General features: G+C 47.3%; 1 protein-coding gene across 15 annotated transcripts in view; it reads left to right on the forward strand.

Annotated features, from left to right (window-relative positions):
- The window catches only part of ZNF236 (zinc finger protein 236), a 102,436-nt gene extending 80,767 nt beyond the window's left edge, over positions 1-21,669 (forward strand). For all 15 annotated transcript variants that reach the window (XM_019937233.3, XM_073790832.1, XM_073790828.1 and 12 more), the window contains 7 exons: positions 203-358; positions 9,556-9,743; positions 13,633-13,761; positions 14,562-14,759; positions 16,889-17,018; positions 18,727-18,903; positions 19,739-21,669. In XM_019937233.3, the coding sequence (XP_019792792.2) occupies positions 203-358; positions 9,556-9,743; positions 13,633-13,761; positions 14,562-14,759; positions 16,889-17,018; positions 18,727-18,903; positions 19,739-19,863 (1,103 nt within the window). In that variant the 3' untranslated portion in view covers positions 19,864-21,669. The remainder of the gene's footprint in view (positions 1-202; positions 359-9,555; positions 9,744-13,632; positions 13,762-14,561; positions 14,760-16,888; positions 17,019-18,726; positions 18,904-19,738) is intronic.
- Positions 21,670-22,083: the final 414 nt, after the last annotated feature.

A 22,083-nucleotide genomic window follows, 5' to 3' on the forward strand; every position in this document is an offset into this window, starting at 1 on the left:
TTATAGCTTAAAAAGTGTGAACAGGTAGTTTCATTTTGGGAAATGTATTTCATGGTCTTATTTTAATTTTTTTTCTCTTTAAATAGTGTTAAAAATGAAATAGCTTTCACTTTTAAAAGGATGTTATTATATGTTTAACCTACTTGCCAGTACGTGAATTAATGTGTTACTCTCAGATATCACAGTATTAATTTCTGTTTAGGTCAGGATCTTATTCAGCACAGTTCTAATGGAAGTAGTGAACTGAACGGAAGCATAAGATTGTCAGCACCTGCAATCAATAATCAATCTACGGGTGCCACCTTGACCATAAGCAATGACCAGCTTCTCTCACAGAGTGCAACATTAAACGCTTCAGGTATGCAGCTAATGATCCAGCCACGAGAGGCTTCATGACGTTTCATAGTTACAGGGCTCTGCACCTGGTCAGCAGAGAGAAGTCACCTGTCTTCTTGCGTGACGAGTGTGTCAACTGCACGTTCTAATACGTTTGATGTGATTCTGTGATGATTAGTGGCTTATGTATAATTCTAGGACACAGAACTGTCTCGAGTGTTATTAACCTTTTAAGGTCGTTTCCACCTTCTAAAGAACAAAGGTAAATAATCTTATTCAAATGTGCAAGGCATTGTGTATGTCTGCAAGTCACAAAGCTGTCCCTGTGTCACCCAGGCTGAAAGTGCCTCTGGCTCGTTACTTTGTGCCCTGCGGTGGGAATGTTTGGGCACCAGCTGAATGTAGGATGGCAGAATTAAAAGAAGACATCTTACTAAGGTTTTGAAGTATAGGCTTTAATAAAAAATAAAAGAGCTCCAGTAAAATAGGTCACAGCTTCATAAGTAAACGTTAACAGTTGAGGATGCCATACCTGTTTGCCTTACCTTGTAGAGATTTCACTACTTTCTTAGCCCTCTTTATTTTCCAACTCTGTATATCATTTTTTGAGAAAAAAATTTAATCTTTAGATATGTTTGTACCCCCAGCTAGACTTTTCTCCTTGCTTAATTGAAATGCTTTCTTAGCCAGTAATTCTTCTATTCACTGAAAGATTGTGGTGCATACTGTATGGTAAGAAGTATACTAAATCTGGGTGTGTCATGTTGGGCAAGGCAACTACGGTCCCCTTGCATTTTGGGTCCTAGAAACGAACAGAGCAGACGTTTATTGAAGAAGCCGTAAATCAGTGTAGGATTAACGGCAGTAGGGATACACAAAGGGGAGAAGGGCGCCCAGCGAGCACGTCTCGGGTGGGGGGTTGACCTGGTCGGGGCGGCCTCCCGAGGCGGGAGCCCTGGCCGTGGGGGGGGCATTTCTCCCCCGCGAGTGAGGGCTTGATGGATCTGCAGATGCTGCAGGGTGGGGACTTGCTGAACTGAAGCAGGTGGTGAGCTGAGGCAGCTGCACACAGTGAGGTTCCACTCAGGACCCTGAGGGGCTTTCTGTCCACCCCTCCCCTTTGCTAAAGGGTAAACTGACACCCGGCTGGTTAAGAGCCGTGTTGGAATCACGTGTTGGCGGATCTGGGCAGATGCAAAATCTGGACTTCTGGCCGATGACCGTTTCCACTGTACCACTGCTCTCCGTGTGTTCCTGTCTCTACTTTGCTCTTAACTCTGTCCCTCCTGCGTCGGTTTGCTTGTTTAATTTTGGGGCTCTAAGAAAATTGTATCCCAGAACTGAATTCTTGTACTTATTAATTTGAAATGAGAGTCTTTTGGTTTTGTTTGCAATTAAGGGGAATTTTGTTTTATATTCTAATTGGCTATGAAAGCTAGTACTTTCAGGTTATAATTTAGCCTGTAATAGGTAAGACTTCTACAGTATATCATGTACTACTCAAGTTACATAGCAAACTTGTTTCTGCAGCTGTTTCCTGAAAGTCTTAGTTTGTGTCTTTTTGTAAAGGACTAGACACTGTGTTCTTTCTTGTCACCTCTGGGGTTCTGATCACCTCTCCCACCCTGCGTGGTGCGCGGTGCGCGGTGCGTGTTGCAACATGAAGATGTGTCTCTTGTGTTTGGCCCTAATGAGTGGTGTCACGCTCTGGTGGGGGTCTATGTCCTGGAATGCTGGGATGTCAGGCTCTCCCCGCCTCCTGCTTCCCTGAGGAGTAAACTGGCTGTAGGTGGTGGAATCTTACATCTCCTTGGAAGCCCTGCTTCATGTCTGTAGTGAGTCCTGGGCAAATCGATGGAAAGACAAGGAGAGTTTTAGGTGTTTCCCTGTAAATGGAGCGGGGGTGTTTTGCGCTACTTGGTGACCCTGGGCGTTCGCTGGTACAGCAGATTACTTAAAGCTGGTGATGTTCTGATCAGAATGGAGAAGCGGATGGAGGGAGGGCCCAGGAACGCAGAGGGCTCTGTTCTGGCCACCTGTATTTCTTTTAACCTCTGTCTTCTGTGAGTCAGACAATGGGTGTTCCACCTTGTACATCTGCCTCCACAGATACAGAGTGATGGTCTCACGGGCAGGGGAAGAGCGGTCAGTTGTGTACAGGGCTCCTGTATGCCATGCACTGATGTTTCTTTAAAAACAACACGCATGCCCCTTCTGATTTAATTTTTTTTTCTCTCTTAAGACTTATTGTTGTAGAGCCAGCTGAGAACTTTTCTCTCTTCTTCTTTTTTGATGCCACTTTAGCTTAATTTGGTACCTTAGTAAAAAAATTGTTTTTCAGGAGTTTCATGATATTAGAAAATAAAAGATGTGCTCATAACTAAAGAACATTTGTTTAATAATGTAGTATCAGTTATTATAAATACAGGATTAATTTTATATAAGCAACTCAGTTGTATTACGATCTCAAATACCTTTGGCATCTTTGAATAATCCTGAATATAGGAAAAGATTCTTCATATGCTGAACCACTTGATCCTTGACTCTAAGCAGATGTTTTTAGAGAGGTTTGCGTATTCCACTAGTGCTAGTTATAATTAAGTGGCTGATTTCATCTATATTCTATTGTCAAGAGATTGCATCTTAATGGGCAACATTTATCTTAGAATCAGTCAGCCCCAGGCCGAGCTTCAGGCCACACCAATAAGAACTGAAATTGAAGTGACTTTGAGATTAAACATGCCTCTTCTAAGATGAGCACCAAAATACAAACTTTCGGTGTCACCCGGTGAAAGTCATGTTGCAGGCCCTTGATCACCTGTGGAAAGCATCTGTCTTCTGTGAGTCAGACATTAGGTGTTCCACCTTGTAAATCTGCCTCCACAGATACAGAGTGATTGTCTCACGGGCAGGGGACGAGCATGGTGACTGTGCGCACGGTTGTCGTCGTTAACTGTCTGTGTGAGCAGCACGTGGTGGGCTGCCAGCTTCTAGGGCAGCTTCTGGGCTCTTTGCGCCTTAGTTGGAAGTAGGCTGTTACCATTTAGGGATTTACAAATAAATCAATGTGCCCCGATGAGTCAGAATTTCACATCCAGAACGAAAGCATGTGCTTTTGTTCAGATGTGTGATATGGGTTTGAAGGCCATTTCCAGATCCGATCCAGGTAACACCCATGACAAAGGGTTTTCCTAGAAAACGGGCAAGTATTCTATAAGTACCCTTTCAGAGGCAGAAAGTTATTATTAGTAGAGGCTTGAAATTTAGCACAGCTTTTTAAGGAATTTAACATTGTCTTTTTGTTCTTACCTGAGTCTTTTTTTTTTTTGATTTTAGAATACTTTATTTATTTATTTATTTATTTTAAACATTTTTATTGGAGTATAATTGCTTACAATGGTGTGTTAGTTTCTGCTGTATAACAGAGTGAGTCAGCTGTACATATACATATATCCCCATATCTCCTCCCTCTTGCATCTCCCTCCCACCCTCCCTATCCCACCCCTCCAGGCGGTCACAAAGCACCCAGCTGATCTCCCTGGGCTATGCGGCTGCTTCCCACTAGCTCTCTGTTTTACATTTGGTAGTGTATATATGTCCATGCCACTCTCTCACTTCGTCCCAGCTTACCCTTCCCTCCTCCCTGTGTCCTCAGGTCCATTCTCTGCATCTGCATCTGCATCTGCATCTTTATTCCTGTCCTGCCCCTAGGTTCTTCAGAACCTTTTTCTTTTTTTTTTTGTTAGATTCCATATATATGTGTTAGCATACGGTATTTTTTCTCTTTCTGTCTGACTTCACTCTGTATGACAGACTCTAGGTCCATCCACCTCGCTACAAATAACTCAATTTCGTTTCTTTTTATGGCTCAGTAATATTCCATTGTATATATGTGCCACATCTTCTTTATCCATTCATCTGTCGATGTACACTTAGGTTGCTTCCATGTCCTGGCTAAATAGAGCTGCAGTGAACATTGTGGTACATGACTTTTTGAATTATGATTTTCTCAGGGTATATGCCCAGTAGTGGAATTGCTGGGTCATATGGTAGTTCTATTTGTAGTTTTTTAAGGAACTCCCCCATACTGTTTGTAGATTTTTTCATGATGGCCATTCTGACTGGTGTGAGGTGGTACCTCATTATAGTTTTGATTTGCATTTCTCTAATGATTAGTGATGTTGAGCATTTTTTCATGTGTTTGTTGGCAATCTGTATATCTTTGAAGAAATGTCTGTTTAGGTCTTCCGCTCATTTTTTGGGTTGGGTTGTTTGTTTTTTTTGATATTGAGCTGCACGTGAGCTGCTCGTAAATTTTGGAGATTAGTCCTTTGTCAGTTGCTTCATTTGCAAATATTTTCTCCCATTCTGAGGGTTGCCTTTTGATCTTGTTTATGGTTTCCTTTGCTGTGCAAAAGCTCTGAAGTTTCATTAGGTCCCATTTGTTTATTTTCGTTTTTATTTCCATTTCTCTAGGAGGTGGGTCAATAAGGATCTTGCTATGATTTATGTCATAGAGTGTTCTGCCTATGTTTTCCTCTAAGAGTTTTATAGTGTCTGGCCTTAGGTTTAGGTCTTTAATCCATTTTAAGTTTATTTGGGTGTGTGGTGTTAAGGAGTGTTCTAACTTCATTCTTTTACATGTAGCTGTCCAGTTTTCCCAGCACCACTTATTGAAGAGGCTGTCTTTTCTCCATTGTATATTCTTGCCTCCTTTATCAAAGATAAGGTGACCATATGTGCGTAGGTTTATCTCTGGGCTTCCTATCCTGTTCCACTGATCTGTATTTCTGTTTTTGTGCCAGTGCCATACTCTCTTGATTACTGTAGCTTTGTAGTATATTCTGAAGTCAGGGAGCCTGATTCTTCCAGCTCCGTTTTTCTTTCTCAAGACTGCTTTGGTTCCTTGGGGCCTTTTGTGTTTCCATACAAATTGTGTGTTTTTTTGTTCTAGTTCTGTGAAAAATGCCAGTGGTAGTTTGATAGGGATTGCACTGAATCTGTAGATTGCTTTGGGTAGTATAGTCATTTTCACAATGTTGATTCTTCCCATCCAAGAATATGGTATATCTCTCCATCTATTTGTATCATCTTTAATTTCTTTCATCAGTGTCTTATAGTTTTCTGCATACAGGTCTTTTGTCTCCTTGGGTAGGTTTATTCCTAGGTATTTTATTCTTTTTGTGGCAGTGGTAAATGGGAGTGCTTCCTTAATTTCTCTTTCAGATTTTTCATCATTGGTGTGTAGGAATGCAAGAGATTCTGTGCATTAGTTTTGTATCCTGCTACTTTACCAAATTCATTGATTAGCTCTAGTAGTTCTCTGGTAGCATCTTTAGGATTCTCTGTGTATAGCATCATGTCATCTGCAAACAGTGACAGCTTTACTTCTTCTTTTCCGATTTGGATTTCTTTTATTTCTTTTTCATCTCTGATGGCTGTGGCTAAAACTTCCAAAACTATGTTGAATAATAGTGGTGAGGGTGGGCAACCTTGTCTTGTTCCTGATCTCAGTGGAGATGGTTTCAGTTTTTCACCATTAAGAATGATGTTGGCTGTGGGTTTGTCATATATGGCCTTTTATTATGTTGAGGTAAGTTCCCTCTATGCCCACTTTCTGGAGGGTTTTTATCATAAATCGGTGTTGAATTTTGTTGAAAGCTTTCTCTGCATGTACTGAGATGATCATATGGTTTTTCTCCTTCTGTTTGTTAATATGGTGTGTCACATTGATTGGTTTGCATATACTGAAGAATCCTTGCATTGCTGGGATAAACCCCACTTGATCATGGTGTATGATCCTTTTTAATGTGCTGTTGGATTCTGTTTGCTAGTATTTTGTGGAGGATTTTTGCATCTATGTTCATCAGTGATATTGGCCTGTAGTTTTCTTTCTTTGTGACATCCTTGTCTGGTTTTGGTGTCAGGGTGACGGTGGCCTCATAGAATGATTTTGGGAGTGTTCCTCCCTCTGCTATATTTTGGAAGAGTTTGAGAAGGATAGGTGTTAGCTCTTCTCTAAATGTTTGGTAGAATTCGCCTGTGAAGCCATCTGGTCCTGGGCTTTTGTTTGCTGGAAGATTTTTAATCACAGTCTCAATTTCTATGCTTGTGATTGATCTGTTTATATTTTCTGTTTCTTCCTGGTTCAGTCTCGGAAGGTTGTGCTTTTCTAAGAATGTGTGCATTTCTTCCAGGTTGTCCATTTTATTGGCATAGAGTTGCTTGTAGTAATCTCTCATGATCCTTTGTATTTCTGCAGTGTCAGTTGTTACTTCTCCTTTTCCATTTCTAATTCTATTGATTTGAGTCTTCTCCCTTTTTTTCTTGATGAGTCTGGCTAATAGTTTATCAATTTTGTTTATCTTCTCAAAGAACCAGCTTTCAGTTTTATTGATCTTTGCTATTGGTTCCTTGATTTCTTTTTCGTTTATTTCTGATCTGATCTTTATGATTTCTTTCCTTCTGCTAACCTTGGGGGTTTTTTGTTCTTCTTTCTCTAATTCCTTTAGGTGTAAGGTTAGGTTGTTTATTTGAGATGTTTCTTGTTTCTTGAGGTAGGACTGTATTGCTACAAACTTCCCTCTTGGAACTGGTTTTGCTGCATCCCATAGGTTCTGGGTCGCCGTGTTTTCATTGTCATCTGAGTCCCTTTTTAAGGTAATGTTGATGAATGAATTGAGTTCTGCTTTCAGTGAGAGAAGGATCAGTTCTTTGTTTACTAGTTCTTTGTGAGGTTATTTTGACCTCCGTTTCTCCTAGATTTAAGTGCAGTCAGTTACTTACTTCCCAACAGCTCTGAAATGTTAACGGCCCCTACCAGTGGGTGCACTTTACCATCAGGCGCTCTTCCCACTCTTCCTGGGGGTGAGGCCAGTCAGGGCATCTTTCCCGTTCCCGACTCCCCGTCTCCTCTCACCACTTTTTTGTTAATCTCAAGAAAAAAGTGATCTCACACCTTGTCAGCTTGTTATGAAACCCTCCAAAATTATCATTAAGTTTTCTTAGAGGCTGTGAAGACTTATCCCAACAAAGACTGAAAACAGGGTGGGTTTGATGAACATACAGAACTTGTTAATCCTTTAAAGGTTACTCTTTTTGAGTTAGAGTCATGCAGTGAAGTAGGGCTTAGATGGCTGTGATGTGTCCCAGGAGAACAGAAGAAATAAGAAAAAGTAAGTGGGAACTAAAAGGAAGAGTCTACAGTGTTTACTTCAGTGTTGAATCTTCATTCTCCTGTTCAGAGTATTTAATTTGAATTTTAAATTACGGCTTCTAGAGCTTTAAGCAGATACTTTCATACGGCTAAGAGCTCTATAGTAAACAAATATAATGACAGCTTTTAATTATTTTAATCATTTAATTGCATGCGAAAGAAAATTTTTAAACACAGGTTCTTTTCGACCATATTGAGACTAGTTCTGCCTGAACTAGGGTCATCCTTCTTGTGGGAAGTCTCTTGAATTAAGAACATTATTAAAGGTTGCATCACCACCACACTGTTTGAGTTGAAATATGAGCTCTGGCCTTCCGTGAAGTTGTTCAGTCTTTTCTCTGAACTTTGCGTCAGGGTTCACCTTAGTTAATGAACTCGCAGGCTTTTGTTTTCTCTTTGCATTCCTTGTGCTGCACGTCGTCCTGGAGCCTTCCACTACCTTAACCGTCCTCAGAACGTTGGACGTAGTTCACTGGTCGGAAGGGGAGAAGGTCTGCGTCTCCTTAGTTGCAGGAGTTGTGGTGAGGTCTGGAGTCCTGTGGCTACTCCGGGATGATCCCTGAGCCCATGGTGGTGCTCTTGGCCGACGTGGCCCTCACACCACCGTGCTTCTCCCAGCCCGCGCCCTGCGGCCGGCCCCGTCCTCTCCTTAGGGTTCTGACTGAACGGCAGCTCGTGGAGCTGCTCCTCGCCAGGTCCTGCAGGGTCCTTCTTGTTCATCCTCACCCCTCCCGATGGCGGGTGTGTGGAGGGGATGCCCGGTGAGGAGGTGGCCCGGGTACCTCCGCAGATCCACACTCCCCTCCCGTCCTGGCGGCCGGGCACGCGCGCTGTGCAGACGCGAGCGAGGGGGGGCTGGCGAGGTTCTCGGGAGCCGCGTGGCTGCTTCAGAGCGGAGACTCCCAGCCTCCTAATGGTTGTACTGCTTTTGAAGGTTCCAGGTGTGTGCAGCACAGTGTGGGACTCCGGGAGTGTGGATCTGTGGAGGACGCCAGTTACAAGTAAGTAGCCTGGTTCCCTGTGCCCGACGCGGGCAGACCCAGGTCTCAGCAGAGGACCGCGGGAGTCTCGTGGTGTTTTGTGTTCAGACCTAATTAGGGACTAGTGTTCGGAATTTCTGCTTTAGGTGTCATCTTGGGGTCGCTAGCACCTGGAACGGTGGCTGACGCAAGTGGGTGATAAGTCACGTTTGCTAGGTGAATGGAAGGACAGCTTGTGAGAATTGTGCGTGTGTGTGTGTGTACACGTGCATGTGCATGTGTGTTATGCTTACAAGTAAAAACTTTAAACAGTTGTGTTTTGTTGGTGCCCGCCACAGGACTTTGACAGTACCATGCCAAGCCCATTTCGTTTGCCAGTAGGTGCATGAGTTTCAGTGTTGTGGAAGAGAAGGCCTTCCTTTCTTTGCCCGATCTGTCCCAGACGTCTTCCTTTCTGTTATATCATTAGCTACAAGGGGAAAATATTATAGTGTTTTGTTTTGTTCTCCAAAGAAGATTAAGGTGCCCTGCAGGATGAATTAGTATTTAAAGGATTGCATGAGGTTGATTTTGATTGCCTGTGTTTCAGAATAGGTGAATGTAAGCAGAGTTGTCAGATGTTACGCTGTGGAGCTGGTTGTCGCTCAGTGGGTCCCATTTCATTCCTCTCTCCAGGCTGGTCTCTGGTCCTGGATGAGGACAGTGTCCTGGAAATTCTTGTCTGAGTCTCCTTCTGCACCGGCAGCGGTGACTGGGCCTCAGGGTCACTTTCTCACTCTCTTTTACGGCTTTTTTCTCTGTTTACACTTCAGAAGCAGAGTACATTTACGTGTAAGGACGTGTAGATACTTACAGAAGCCTTGCCATGACGTTGGAATCAGAGATACTGTGATGCCTTCCTGCACTTTCACAAGCTTAGGCGCTGTAAATGCTGACTATGGCAGATGCGTCCCTTCATGAGAATTGTCTTCCCGTGCGAATAACATTGGACTTACCTACTTTCCCGTTTTGCCTCTTCTGTAGAACTTAATGCCACAGCTGGAAGCCTGCCTTTGACAACACCCATGTCCCCATCTGCCACATCTGCCCAGAACCTGGTCATGTCCTCATCGGGAGTGGGGGCAGAGGCCAGCGTCACGCTGACCCTGGCTGACACTCAGGGTTTGCTCTCCGGGGGGCTGGACACGGTCACGCTCAACATCGCTTCTCAGGTGAGTTCCTGTGTTCCCCCCGCCCCACGGGGTCGTCCCGGGGAACTTATCACTTTCCTGAGTGTGTGTTCTGAATACGCTCTTTCAAAGCTGAAGTGGTTTTTTCTGATTAAATTGAAAAAGTAATTTGTTAAATGCAAAGTGGGGAGTACAAGAAAATCCAGACAATACAGAAAAGCATTTAAAAAAATCCACTACCCAAACGGAACTGCATTTAACGTTTGAGTGTGTCTTCCCTTCTGAACCTTTCTATGCATACGTACAGATGCATATTTTCTAACTTTTACAGAAATGAGCTCACGTATATATCGTGTAGTGTAAACTTTTCCCCCTCTCATTAGTTATATTGTGAATATCTTCCCACCAATGATTTCAGCAGTGCAGACGTTTGTAATGGCTGTACCACCGTTCGTCTTGTAGATGAGTTTACTGAGGGGCACTGCATTGCATCCAGGGTTTGTTATTAGTAGGGTGGAAATTCTTATGCTCTGTATCACTTATGTTCTTAGATGAATCCCTGCAGGAGATGTGCTGGATAGAAGGGTGTACATTTTAGATAACGCATTGAGCTTAAGATGCCGAAAAACCTTTCACAGCTTAATTAGAAAACTCATGAGAAAGGATGATTAATTACAGTGATGAATCCCTGTAGTAAAGCGCTGTAGGAGTTTCGATAGCGGACCTGTCTGCTGGTCCCTGTCTGTGCGTGTGCCCGGCTGTGCGTGTCCCTGGCTGTGTGTGCGCCCGGCTGTGCGTGTACCTGGCATGTGCCCGGCTGTGCGTGTCCCTGGCTGTGCGTGTGCCCGGCTGTGCGTGTGCCCGGCTGTGCGTGTCCCTGGCTGTGCGTGTCCCTGGCTGTGCGTGTGCCCGGCTGTGCGTGTGCCCGGCTGTGCGTGTCCCTGGCTGTGTGTGTGCCCGGCTGTGTGTGTGCCCGGCTGTGCGTGTCCCTGGCTGTGCGTGTCCCTGGCTGTGCGTGTGCCCGGCTGTGCGTGTGCCCGGCTGTGCGTGTCCCTGGCTGTGCATGTCCCTGGCTGTGTGTGTGCCCGGCTGTGCGTGTGCCCGGCTGTGCGTGTCGCTGGCTGTGAAGAGGCAGGCTGGGCAGCAGAGTAGACAGTCACCTGCTCTCCTGGCTGGAGCCTCGTCTCCGCTCTGGGCTCTCACTGTGCAGGGAAACGCTGATGGCTGTGGCATCCAGAGCAGGGTCTCTTCTGATCCTGCCACAGGTGCGTGCTGGCTGTTTTGACTGCAGGAAGATGGGTTAGCTCTTCTAGGTCCTCCCTCTTTCCCTTTGTAGAACGGTCACGTGTCCTCTGCTCGCTCTGGGCTCACGCCCTGTGAGATCCCCTGCCAGCATGCCCGGCCCTTTCCCCAGGGAACACGTGGGACACTGCATGCGAGGGGCTTCTGTCCCGGCCGACCAGAACGCTCCCTCCCAGGCGATTTTGACTCAGCAGCCTGGGCCCCCTGAGCAGTTGAGGGGTCTACAAAATTCATGTGCACTTGGGGAATGAGAATTATTACAATTTCCACCTCAGTGTAAATGAAATATAGTAAAGAAACAGACTGCAAGTAATAATACAAACCAAAAATAAGTGACTTCTAGATGATGCCATTTTAGCGGATTCAGGTGATCATTTCTGTAAGTATAGCTAATTGTTGAGCATTTATTTTATTAGGCACTTGATTTTTGAATCAGGGCATTTGCATTAGAATACTTAACATTAGCCTTTGGAACACCAGCCATAAGCTAGTAAATCACGTCGTATTCAGGATTCTTTTTAATTAAGCTTTTTTATTTTGAGATAATTGTGGATTCGCAGGCAGTTGTAAGAAATAGCACAGATCCCGTAGACCCCCTACCCAGTTTCTCCAGTGGTAGCATCTTGTAAAACCAGGGCACCGCACCCTCCAGGTGTTGTCATTGGCACAGTCAGGACGCAGAACACGCCCATCCCCACAAGGATCCCTCAGGTTGCCCTTTTAGCCACATCTGCTTCCCCTTCCCCCTGACAACTGCTGATCTCTTCTACAGTGTTGTCATTTCAAAACAAAAAGGAATTGTAATTTCCCCTTGATAAACCTGTATGAGCTAAGAGTCTCAAATGTCTTAGCTTTAGTTGGGAATATATGAATTTATTGAGCCAGCACTTCTTCAGGTGTGTCAGAATTTCTGGCCAGCAGTTGTATTTGTTCTTGATTAATAAAATAAGGAAATGTGAATTTATTAATTTTGATTGACAAATTTGATTGATTTTTCAAAATTGGGTACCAACACTGGGTACCAACTGTCTAATCAGAGTGGGGGCCAAAGCCAGACACAGACACGTAGAAGTGCAGCAGTAACTGCTACTTGAAGATAGCAATATTCAACCGACTTCCCTGTGTAAGGGGGGTAGTGGACATGATGCTTTATTAGGGTACATAGGAACTTTTCAATCCATCCCACGTTTGTGTAAGAAAATTGGACTGATGGATGGAGATACCTAAAATGTTATTTCACTTTTTAAAAAATCGCCTATGGAAAGTAAAGAATCTTAATTGAAGCTCTCTTTTTTCTAGAATCTAGATGACCTTGTAAATTTATTTTCTGCCCCATATATCCCATATTCTACCCCGTTGCCTTTGTTTCCCCATCTGCCTTGGGCGGCGTCTTTGCAGTAAGAAGTGCACCTGAAATCCTCTGGTGGAGGAAGTGCTCACAGTGCCGTCTGGCCCTGCGTTTCATCTCCCTGCCCGCTCCTTGCCTCTGTCCTCCCGGTTGGGGCTCAGCCTGTGTCAGTCCCGTGAGGGCATTGAGCAGCAGCCCTCCCCTTCAGCTTGCAGGCCCCCAGCGACATGGGCCATGTTCTGTGTGGCCGTGTGACCCCTTACCCCTTAGCATCGTGCATTGATGGGGATTCTTCAAATCCATGGTTTTGAGTGAGTGTTTTGAGGATGTGTGAAATACACTTAGAATCAGCTTTAATGGTAGCAGTTCGAGTTGTGTTCTTAGTATGGAGCCTGCATTTGCAGTACAGTGTTGGTTCCTTTAGGTTGAACTTCGTCTCTGCACTCATTCCCTGCATCGCCCTCACCACATCCATTCTCTCTCTCTGTCTCAGATTCACAGTCAGTTGATAAAGGTGTGCTGGCGTGGCAGTAAGACTCAAAGTAGTTTTGTATGTCTATTTTTAAACAAATGTCCTTTATATATATTTTTTTTTACAAGGTTACTGAGATATAATTTATATATCGTAAAGTTCACCCATGTATTTAAAGTGTGCAATTTAATGGTCTTTAGTATGTTTGCAGAGCTGTACAACCATCACCATATCTAATTTTAGAACAGGTCATCACCTGAGAAGAACCCTTGTCCCATTAGCAGTTAGCAGTCACTCCCCAAGTCCCTCCCTCGACCCCAGATCCACCCCACCCCTGCAGGTCTCCCCCAGCCCCTGGCAACCACTGATCCACTCTCTGTAGATTTGCCGATTCTGGGCACTTCCCATAAATGGAATCATAAGACTCTGGTCCTTGTGACTGGCCTCCTTCACTGGCTTGCACACGTTGTAGCCGTGTCATCATCATTCTGTTTTATTGATGAATACTGTTCCATTGTATAGCTGTACCACATTTTGTCTGTTGGTTCATCAGTTCATGGATATTGGGGTTCTCTGCCTGTTTGGGCTGTTGTGAATGGTGCTGCTGTGCACATTCCTGTACAAGGTTTCAAGTGGATGTAGGTTTTCGTTTCTCTGAGCGGAATTGCTGAGTCATATGGTGATTCTGTGGTTAGCGTTTGAGGACCTGCCAGCTTGTTTTCTGAAGTTACTGCACCATAAGAGATCTTTTAAATTACAACTGGATTTGATCATGTCACAACTTCTAAAGCAGTAATCACCTCTGCCAGGGTCAGCAGTTCCCAGCCTTGCTCACGGACCCCGCTCTCTCGGGCCCTGGGGGTGCGGGCTCGCCCCAGGTCATCCTGGTGAGCCCCACTCCACAGCCGTCGGCAGCCTGTGAAGAAATCGCCTATCAGGTACAGCACAAGTTTTATCCACAATCTCTCATAGTTTTCAAAAAGCGTAGCTTCAGAAGGGATGGGATGGAGGGTCCTGGAGAGTCCTGCATGGCCGGGCTCGGCGCCAGCCTGAAGACGTGTGTCTCCCGAGAGACGAGCAGGTGCTGAGCAGGAAGGACCCGGGGGTGGGGGGTTAGCACTGGGTCTCGTTTGTTCCATGATTTTCCAGTAATGCGGAAGTGTAGTTTTAAGTCTATCACTGTCTGCTTTACTTGCCCACTGATCAGATTGCACGTGGCCATTTACTTGCCTTTGTTCTTTTTGTAGGATTTCCTGTCACACCTTTGCTGATTCTTTCAAGTCTTGCTATACTTTTTCATAGTATACACGTTCACGTGTGTGTGCATGACCTATTTCTCCTTTGACTAGTCCTTTTTCTTAAACGCAGTTTGGCAGCGGGGGTGAGGGTGGACGAACACGTAGTAAATGACAGAGTTCCACATATAAAGGCCTAAAAACTCCTGGAACTTTGCAGAGAAGTAAAGACGAGGGGTGAGGACCTCGCCCGCACGACAAGTGACCTGGGGGCCGGGTCTGCGGCTGGGGTCCCAGCCGGCGCCGTGCTCTGCTTCCCAGAGCCTGCCCGGTCAGCGTGCTTGAGGCACGCCTGAGCTGCTCGTTGCAGCTGCTCCCACGGGAGGCCAGGAGGCCGGCCGCCTCCCACAGATGACAGCCGAGCTCGGGGGCTGGGTTCGGGGCGGGGCTGCCTGTACCCCTCGCGCCGGTCCCGTCAAGCCGGGATTTCTGACCCGCTCCAGGTGACGGACGTGTCTCCTAACCTGGCCCAGGGTGGGCAGCCCGAGAAGGAGGGCCGGCTGCACCAGTGCCTGGAGTGTGGCCGCACCTTCGCCTCGGCCGCCCTGCTGCTGCACCACAGCAAGGAGATGCACGGCCGGGAGCGCATCCACGTCTGCCCCGTGTGCAGGAAGGCCTTCAAGCGCGCCACGCACCTCAAGGTACGCCCCCGCCCCCCTCCCGGCAGCGTCGCCGCTCTTCACTTCAGGTCAGAGGCGCTGCACGGGCCTAGGACTCGGTGGGGTCAGGACTCTTCCTAGTGAGCGACACGGTTCCCATCTCTTTTCAAGGAAAGGCCCATGGAGGTGAACATATTTACAGATCACCTTGAGATGCCGTTTCTCCCATCGCGGGGACACGTATGAGAGCTCTGTCGGCACCTATGAGCAGGGCTCTGGGGAGGCAGGAACTTCCGTGACGGCTGGCAGGCTGCAGAATTGGTCTGGCATCCTGCAGGGGAATTAGGTGATACCTAACCACGCGAGAGCGGCTCCCACCATGAGAATTGGCACAAAGGCATATATGCCCGCCCGAGCTCAGGGTTAGGTCAGCGTTGTTCGTAGCTGCCAGTCATTGGGGACAACCTGAGGGTCCCACTCTGGGATGTCCACACAGTAGAGGAAAGAATGAGGAAGGGTACTGTGATGTGACTTCCAGGACCACCGGTCAGGGGGAGTGCCCAGGCCTGTGACTTCCAGGCCAGAACCCCTCCTCTGCTGCTGCTTAGTTACCAAAAGCACGAGAATCCTGTGACGCCTGATTGCACAGTGAATCCCACTCTTCCTTTTTCAGGGCCTTTAGAGGAGACGGTCAGTCAGTAAACCGAGTTTCTGTTCTCCAGGCCTCCATCTGCCTGGCACCTCTCGCCTCTTTTTCTACTGTTTTCTGAGATGAGAAGCCCCAGTATTAATGTGTTCTGAAAAGAGACTCCATGTTCGTTTTTAAAAGCAAAACACTGACTGTCAAACGAAGTCTTCTTGCAGAGGCTGCAGCGCGAGGTCGGTGAGGTTGGCGAGCGCTCCTTATGCCTGAGGGGCCCCCAGCCCCGCCCGACCTCTGTGTGCCTCTGCCTCTGCCACTTAGAGCCTCTGTGCTCCTGGTCGGGTCACGTACCGTCTGCAGCTTCAGTTTCCTGCTTTATAAAATAAGGGTGTTAATACTTACATTTTAGGGTGAGTTTGAGGAATATAAAGCACTTAAGGCCTGCACTGAGCTCTTAGTAGACAGTACAGAAATTATAACTATACTAACGTTACAGCCTGATAGAGAAGAAATCCTTTTGAAGAGGGAAAAGAATAAAAATGGTTCAAGAAAATTTAAGATGTTTAAAATCGTATATGTTACTATACATAGACATAACTCTTCCATAAACATCCACAGTTTGAAATACTAAATTTGGCCTTTTAATACTTATAAGTTACTTTCTCTTGATGACCTTCAGAAATCTGGAATTTTTAAAAAATTACATTGTGCCAGAAAATAAGGAAGTACCCATCACACCCACATGCAGTGTATGACGGGGCCGCGTCAGGGGACGCGGGGGCAGCTGAAGGAGTTCCTGGGGCGAAGCTGGAGCAGCCGGGGCCAGAAGACAAAGTAGAATTGGGTGATAGCCCACAGTGCAAAACCTCCACGATCGTTACTGGTGGAAACATGATCGGCTGAACAGGCTAGTCTCCCGTGCAGAAGAATCCCGAGTAGCCCCTGTGGATGCTGTCCCCAAGAGGGGGTGGCCCCACTCCTTAGGGGCGAGCAGCAGCAAGGGCACGTGATGGGAGGGGGTACAAATGGCCGCCCTTCTCTGGAGAAACCTGACAGATGCTGCCTGCGTGATCAGAGTCAGTGCCAGCAGTGATGATACTGTGGGATGGAAATGGCACGGAACTCCCCACGGCCCACACCCCACAGCCCACAGTCCTGGTCTGGTGATGAGGAAAACATCAGACACCTCTCAGTTGAGGGACATCCTGCAAAATATCCAGCCGGTCCTCTAACAACTGTCACGGTGGCCGACAGGGAGGGAGGCCGAGACACCACCCCGCCCAGATGCAGCCCAGGGGCTCGGGGGGAGCCTGGGTCTCCCTGGCAAGCTGCAGGCCCGGCCTCCCATCCACCGGGTACCACCTCCGACTCTGCTCCAGGAACGCCCACGAGGGTCCGGATCGGAGGCGAGCCTGTGGTCCTCCTCCCACTGACGGGCCTTTCTGCGCCGGGTTTTCCTCTCCTGTTTCAAGTCTAAAGTTCTGGTATGATCTTCAGTATTCCTCACATGTGTGTTTGTCTTTACCAGGAGCACATGCAGACGCATCAAGCCGGTCCTTCCTTGAGCTCTCAGAAGCCGAGGGTGTTCCAGTGTGACACTTGTGAGAAGGCCTTTGCCAAACCAAGCCAGCTGGAGCGACACAGCCGCATCCACACAGGTGACCGCGCGGCGGGACCCCCACAGCCGTGCTTCGTTCCCCCTCCGCCCCTTCGTCTCCTCGGGACCACGGGCTCGGCCTCCCACCCTCTCTGATCTTCTGTGCACCCCTCCAGGCCTCTATTCACCTGGCAGCCGGGCCAGAGCCCTCGGAGGCTCCCCCTGAGCACCCCCGGCAGAGCCCGCCAGACCTCCCTGAGCCCCCGAGGCCCCACGGCCACAGGCAGGTCTCTCCCCGCATCCAGCTCTCTGTCTGGCGCCCACCCTTTTCCCGGTGCTCTCTGGTGGGTCATCGTCTTCCCAGCCCTTCTGTCCCTTTGCCGGCCGTCTCTGACTCACCTTCACACGGACGCCTCCTCCCGAGAGGCCCTGCCCCGCTGGTGCCCCGGCTGGCATGAGGGCCTCCTGTGTGGTCAGCAGGTGCCCAGCAGCCCTCCCCGGCCTGCGGGCCATGTGTCCTCAGGGATGCCCCTTGCCTGTCAGCGCAGACCCGGCGCCCACCGGGTGTCCAGCAAGTAGCTCTTGAGTGAAAAACAACCATGTGGTTACTTCATAATGCATTCGTTCAAAAGCATAATCAAGAGAAACGACTGCCGTTTTTACTAGCATAGATGCACGTGAAGGGTTTGGCATGTGTGTAAAGTGGGCACCTTGTGGCTGTCACTGGGGCCACGTCCCTGCTCACATGGGTGCCCCGTCGTCACTCCAGCTCCTGATGTCTTCAGCTTCCCCTTCCGTCTCCAGAGAATCCCAGCTTCTGAGGACGATGTGATCAGGGTGGGCCCGCAGGGCAGTCTCCCTTTTGGTCACTCCCAGTCATCTGACGAGCGACCTAGTTCATCTGTGGCCGTTCTCGTTTCTCAGGCATGACGTCATCATAGTCCCAGGCCCAGAGTTCAGGGCAGGAGACCTTGGGGGGCCATTTTTGGGACTCTGCCTGCCCTAGGCAAGCTGCAGGAAGACCTCCTTTGTCGTTGGCTGTGGAGGGACACCTGGGGGGCTGAGGACCAGGTGCTCCCAGGACAGCCCTGGGGGTGCTGGCACGTGACCCCGAGAGGCAGCGTGGCAGAGCATGTGGGAAAGAACCTTCAAGGCCGGGGGAAGGGCTGTGCCAGGCCCTGGGGCAGGAAGGGACCCGGTCCCTGGGACTTGGAAGTGGGTGCGTGACAGCGAGGGGTGGCAGGACTGCCAGGGCCGCGGGGGGTGGAAGCAGAGAGATGCTGCGTGGGGCGGGCCGGACTCCGCAGTGTGGCTGTAGGGCAGGCGTTCACCTGGGCAGGCCCCCAGCGGAAGTCAGCTTGGCGACTTTTCCCTCCATTTGTCAGTTTCCACGTCAGCTTGAAAGCAATTAAGTACCGTTTGAAGCATATTGTATAAACCATACTTTTAGTCAATTGGATTTGATATTCCCATGTCCTTGATGTCTTTTTGCTTTTCTGCTCAAAATGGATTAGAAACATTTTGTTTGAACCATATGTGCTCTACCTTTATTTCTGGGTGCTTCTAGGACTTTCCATAGCTTTTGATCAAGGTGTCTTTCATGGCTCCCCATGGAGTGGCCTTGCTGGAACCCTGTGGGTTAGCATCCTGAGTGAGGAACGTCCTTAGCCTGCTGTTAAACTCGCATCCCTTCTTCGGAGTTACTCTGTGCTGTGTGTGCTCGTCGAGCGCCATCTATCAGGGACGCTGACTGTGCTGTCTGTCCCCAGGGGAGCGGCCATTCCACTGCACCCTCTGCGAGAAGGCCTTCAACCAGAAGAGCGCGCTGCAGGTGCACATGAAGAAGCACACGGGGGAGCGGCCCTACCGGTGCAACTACTGCGTCATGGGCTTCACGCAGAAGAGCAACATGAAGCTGCACATGAAGCGGGCCCACAGCTACGCGGGTGAGGCGTCCTGGCTGCACGGTGCGCGGGGCTCTGTGAGCTGAGCGGTCCGCGCCCGGCCGGCCCCCAGGGGTTGGCCCTGCGTCCCCGCCTCAGGCTCAGGGTCCAGGTCGGGCGAGTCTGTGCCCTGTGGCTCCGCAGATGGGCCTCCGTGTCCCCGAGCTGACTCCCCCGCATTGGTGCCGGCAGGGCAGGGGCGTCCCTCTGTCCGCCTTGTTTCCCGCGTTGTCCAGGAATGCCCGCACCCTTTATGGAGACAGGCAGGGGCGGGGGGCTTGGGGCGGGGACTGGAACGCAGCCCGCGGAGTGTCTGCAACAAGTCAGGGAGGGTTACAGCCTGCGTCTTGGGCTTGCTCTGCCGGTCTGGGTGCTGTGGCCACGAGGGGAGTCGGACGGCCTGAGCGTGGCGGGAGTAGTGCCCAGGGCTTTCCTGGAGCCACAGGGGTAGGACCCTTCGTGTTGTGAAGTTTTTGAGGAAGAGGAAGTTCTAACATCTACACACTAGTGCTTCGTGCTTTACTTTCTGTTAGAAAACTTGTGCCTGTCGTTATCACTAGTATTAATTAGTAATCGCTCATCAAGGATGTCATACGAACATAGGCTTTATGAGCATAGGGAACGAGCGCTCTGTGCGTATTCAAGTATTCGTATTCAAGTAACAGTAATTGTCGTCACCGACAGAATTATGAAACCTGCAGCTCAGATGACTTTTTTCACCGGGAAGGAAAACAAATCAACTTAGGAATTTCTTGTCTCCGTTTAAGTTGTCCTTATTTAAATGTGAATAATTTTGTGCTAGTGAATGTCTGGGACTCTTTCTTTATCACCACGGCAGGAACCTTGCAGGAACCCGCCGTCCCCCAGGAGCACGGAGGGGAGGTGCTGAGCCGTGCGCTCCACCTGGAGGAGGTGGAGCCGGAACCCGCGAGCGAGTGGCAGACCCTGGCCAACGTGTTCTGACACAGCCCGGCCCCGAGAACGTTTCCAGAGTGAAGTGTGGAGAAGAACAAAGCACTTGGGATTTCTGTTTTGAAGCCTCAAGTGTTAAAAATGTTACCACAATAGCTATAAAATTATCTAAAGAATCATTGGCTTTCAGAGACTTCAGGAAGAAAGCTGGGAAAGGTGGAAGCACGTTGCTGTTGTTCTGCAAATCACTGAACTCAGGTACTACGTCAGCAGTCTCGCCTACTCCGTGGCCAGTGCGTCTAGTTAAAAAGAAATTAACTGGATCGGACTCTCATTGTAGTGTGATTTCTTTGTATTAGCAAAGACAGAAGTTAACGTGGAAAAACCCAGATAGGTTTTCCTTCATGCTTTCTGTTATAAGAAGCATAGCTCATGAAACAAACATAAGATAGGTGCATGAAGTTCGGAAAAAACGTTACAACACGCAGGGAGGTTTTTTCCATCTTTTTCTCTGTGAATTTTGAAATTAGTAGAAATTGACTCTAATTTTTAGTCTACCATAAGTTAATATAACTAATACCTTGAGAGATGGCCGGACCAGTTCTCTCTCCATTACAAATATCTAATCGTTAGTGACAAGAATGCAGTGTCTGGGGCGTACACCCGGGGAGTAGAGCAAGCCTGACACACACGTGAGGATCCAGCTGTCCGCGCGGGATGATGCCACTCGCGCTGCCCGAGTCGATACTCGGGTACATGGGTCGGGCTACCGCAGAAAGCACAAGCCATGCACTGCAGGTCCGAAATCACAGAATGGTCTCCTGAGAACAAAGGGACTGCAGCCCTGTCCGCCTCAGTGAGTAAGAAGTGTATTTGTACTTTGAGGGTAAGAACCTGTATGAGCCCCGTGGTTTTCTCTTCGTGCATAAGCAGGTGTATTTTTTATTTCAGGGAATTCTTTAGTATCATCAATGGTGCCACGTTGAACATGTCCCAAACCAAATCCTACCCCGCGCTGCCCACGCTGGGGCAGAGTGTGTGTCGTTCCCACAGCATTCCAAAGATGGAAACTTCTTTACTTCATGTGAATCTCTCCTTTGAAATTATTTATATGTTCTATATATAAATACATATGTACATATACAGATATATGGGCCTCTGTGTGGCCGAACAGTATATTTTGTAAATAAGCACTAGTCCCAGTTACAGAGAGAGCGACAGAGTTTTTACCTCCCAGCGAGCACTTCAGATCAGTATTGTATTCATTTTATTAATAAATGGATATCCTTGTCATTGTGACATAAAGCTGGGGTTGGTTTTTTGTTTTTGTTTTTCCTGAAAAATAATCGCCTTTATTTTCTCTCTCATTGCCTCGCTGGTTTCAGAAGAGAGCAGTTTTATGGTATAAATATTGTATGGACTTTGTATATTAAGAGAGGAGCTCATTTCAGATTCCTGAAGAAAGAGACATTTTCCTGTTATTTTTTGAAGGGGCGTCTTTTGATTTTTTGTTGTTCACGCTTCTGGCATATGTATATAAGTAACATCGATAGTGATATAAAACCTTTTGTTATGTGAAAATATTTAAGTCAGAAAACTGTTAAATAATATTACTTTTTTTTTTCAAACGGCTTTATGTATTGTATATTTTTTTAAGGGAGAAAAAAAAAAAAGCCTTATTTGACTTATTCTTGTGATGCTGGACTTGTATACCCTGAGGTTTTTCTTGGATGTCAGTGTGTATACCTGGCTGCAGTCTGTTATTCAGAATAATTGTCATTGCGCCAGAGTTAAAGGTTCTGCTTTTATTGCACTTTTCTTTTATAATTTTGTATTAAACTATTTTAGAAATGTTGATTAATTTTGGTGAACAAATATCTCCGAAGTTGAAATGATTGAAATCTTAAAAATTTTGTTTTTGCTAGGTTATTTATTTTGGTTTCAGCATTAAATGTCATCTCAGGTCAGTCTCTAAAAGGGGTTTGTTTAATTCCTAATTGTATAGAAAGCGTAGTTCAGTGAATTGTATTGGTGCACTGCCCAAGTAAGGCCTTACCAGGTGAATCTAAAGCCTACTTTTATTTTGGTTAATGAAAAAACAAATCTATCAATAATCTGTTTTGTGAGTTTTCTCAGTTTATTATCAGGCAAACACAAGACATTAATGTATTCTTTTGATTTACTTCCTAATTATAAAAGCTGCTTCTTTGCAAGACATTCCTTGAAAAATAAGGTTTTGTAAAGACATAATATCACTTGAACTTTTTGGTG

This window comes from Tursiops truncatus, chromosome 13, assembly GCF_011762595.2.
Source record: "Tursiops truncatus isolate mTurTru1 chromosome 13, mTurTru1.mat.Y, whole genome shotgun sequence".
Classification (NCBI taxonomy): Eukaryota; Metazoa; Chordata; class Mammalia; order Artiodactyla; family Delphinidae; genus Tursiops; species Tursiops truncatus.